The 2,769-nt window shown below is 44.6% G+C and overlaps 1 protein-coding gene across 1 annotated transcript in view; it reads right to left on the bottom strand.

Annotated features, from left to right (window-relative positions):
- Positions 1–328: 328 nt before the first annotated feature.
- Positions 329–2,769, bottom strand: part of dhx9 (DEAH (Asp-Glu-Ala-His) box helicase 9) — a 14,425-nt gene continuing 11,984 nt past the window's right edge. The window contains exons 24-26 of the mRNA XM_087172108.1: positions 2,521–2,750; positions 1,286–1,401; positions 329–605 (exon numbers count right to left, since the gene is read on the bottom strand). Coding sequence (XP_087028234.1) covers positions 401–605; positions 1,286–1,401; positions 2,521–2,750 — 551 coding nt within the window. The 3' untranslated portion in view covers positions 329–400. The remainder of the gene's footprint in view (positions 606–1,285; positions 1,402–2,520; positions 2,751–2,769) is intronic.

Here is a 2,769-nt window from a genome sequence, read left to right as displayed (position 1 = left end):
TGTGTCTCTCTGTGTGTCTCTCTGTGTCTCTCTGTGTGTGTCTCTCACCTCTGTGTGTCTCTCACCTCTGTGTGTGTCTCTGTGTGTGTCTCTGTGTGTGTCTCTCACCTCTGTGTGTCTCTCTGTGTCTCTCTGTGTGTGTCTCTGTGTGTGTCTCTCACCTCTGTGTGTCTCTCACCTCTGTGTCTCTCTCTGTGTCTCTCTGTGTGTGTCTCTCACCTCTGTGTGTCTCTCTGTGTCTCTCTCTGTGTCTCTCTGTGTGTGTCTCTCACCTCTGTGTGTCTCTCTGTGTCTCTCTGTGTGTGTCTCTGTGTGTGTCTCTCACCTCTGTGTGTCTCTCACCTCTGTGTGTGTCTCTGTGTGTGTCTCTCACCTCTGTGTGTGTCTCTGTGTGTGTCTCTCACCTCTGTGTGCTGCTCATCATATTGATCCCGGCTGCAGAGGGTCTGGACACGTGTCTGATGAGGTTGAGCAGCCGCTCGTTGTTCTGGTCCATCTGTCTCACGTACTCCGGGTCTTTGGTCACTTCCACCACCAGAGCCTCTAGTCCGGCCCGCAGAGCGGCCACGCCCCCCGCCACCTGGTGAGGGATCCTCAGCTTGATCCTGGACAGGTGGAGGTGAGTTTTACACACAACATTCAGTGTGTGAGTGTGATCTCTCTCAGCTCTGATCGATCGATTAGTCAATAATCAGCAGCTGTTGATAATCGATGAATACCGATTCTGAACATTTGGTTCTTTTCTTTAAAAGTAAAACATGTTCGTCGAGTCCTTCAAGTCAAACGTGACTGATTAATACTGATGCATCTGAACCATCTTCTATCAGACTGACACTATTGATTATTGATTATTTTCATCACTGATTCATCAACTGACTGTTTCCTTTATAGATCAACTGATTACACAATACACAAAGTGACACCTGGACAACACCTGCTTGCTCCAAACATCAACAGTATTAATAATATTATTAATATTAATAATATAATTAGAAGCAGCAGACCTTCACTTTTGAGGAGCTGGAACATTAAAAAATAGTTTTGACGAATATTAAAACAGCTGCTAATTAATCTTCTGATAATCAACTGATGGTTTCATCTGCACTTGTTTTTAAAAAGCCTTTATTTATCTATCTATCTATCTATCTATCTATCTATCTACCTATCTATCTATCTATCTATCTATCTATCTATCTGTGTGTGTAGAAGTTGAGACAGGAATCGAACCGCCGACCTTCTGATCGGTGGACGCTCTACATGACTGGCAGCAGGTGTGTGGACTCACCAGTCGTCCAGCTCCACCACGTCTCCGTTGGAGCCGATCTTCTTACAGGCGAACAGCAGCAGCTGCAGCGGACTGACCAGAGTCATCCCTTTAGCCGAGATCGCCCGGGTTCGGATCTGAAAACACGACACGAGAGTCGCCACAAAAACAGAAACAGCCATTTAGTTTTCTTATGGACACAACACGAGGTTCGTTAAGTCCAGACGAACTGATGTACGAAGAAGAAGAAGATCATTCTGTTGATACTTGAATCTAAAACCTCGTCACCTCGTCACTCTGTCCAGATACAAACGTCTCATGTTTCTGAGATCAATATATATCCATTAATATTATATTTCATTATGAAACTGCCAGAAAATACAGTATCTCACAAAAGTGAGTACACCCCTCACATTTTTGCTAATATTTTATTATAACTTTTCATGGGACAACACTATGGAAATGAAACTTTGATATAACTTAAAGTAGTGAGTGTACAGCTTGTATAGCAGTATAGATTTACTGTCCTCTGAAAGTAACTCAACACGCAGCCATTAATGTGTGAACAGGGTTAGGGTTAATGTACACCTCACAGTCAACATGTGCAAATTGTGCCCAATTGTGTCGTTGTCCCTCCCTGGTGTCATGTGACTCGTTAGTGTTACAAGGTTTCAGGTGTGAATGGGGATCTCACTTTTGTGAGATACTGTATTTTGTTTTTTCCTTGGGATATTACACAGTTAATTTAAAGCTTCATGTTTCTTCTTCTTCTGTGTTTTATTTGAAGTGTTGATCCATCAGAAGATATAAAAACCATCTCAGTGTAGTTTTACATCTCCTCTCTCAGGCTTCTCTCTGCAGCTCTAGTAACAACAGGTCAGAAACCAAATCCTGCAAGGTTTGGATGGTGGGTCCAGGTGGGCGGGGCTTGGTGACTGCTTTGTTGTGACATCACAAAGTTCCAGAAGTCCTGACGGCTGGTTTTAAGGCTCAGTTTCTGAATACAGGCTGTGTGCATTTCTCTGTGGACTGAGGCTTTGATACTTTCACAGTATTAATATAGAAGCTAGAGCTGATCTATAATCTATAATCACACTACACATGGACACACACCTTTACACTGGAGGAGCTTTAACGTCAGTACAAAGTGTCACAGACTCAAAACGGTATGAATGAACATTTAACAGTTTGCTGCTTGTTCCTGAAACTAAAGGTTACAGGAGGTCATGTCAGCAGTGAGGACGACTGCTCTTTACCTTCTCGCTGAAGACGAAGAAGGGGGAGGGGTAGGTCATGTCGTGGCTGCTGAACGGACAGTTGACGGAGGACTTGTGGATGAGGGCGTTGCGTCCCTCCGTGGTCAGGATCTTCCTCTTCTCTTTGTGGTAACAGACGTTCGGGTACGAGCCGAAGGTCAGCAGAGAAACCACCACGTCCAGGTTATTGTCCGGTCCGACGGCGTTGAACATCTGAGTCATCAGACTCTCTGGGGGGGGGGGGGGGGA

This window comes from Seriola lalandi, unplaced genomic scaffold (genome assembly GCF_002814215.2).
Source record: "Seriola lalandi dorsalis isolate HSWRI2012SDOR001 ecotype SW California unplaced genomic scaffold, Sedor1 jcf7180002052044, whole genome shotgun sequence".
Taxonomy (NCBI): Eukaryota; Metazoa; Chordata; class Actinopteri; order Carangiformes; family Carangidae; genus Seriola; species Seriola lalandi.
Note: the sequence above shows the minus strand (reverse complement) of the source record. Positions and strands in the feature narration are given on the sequence as shown.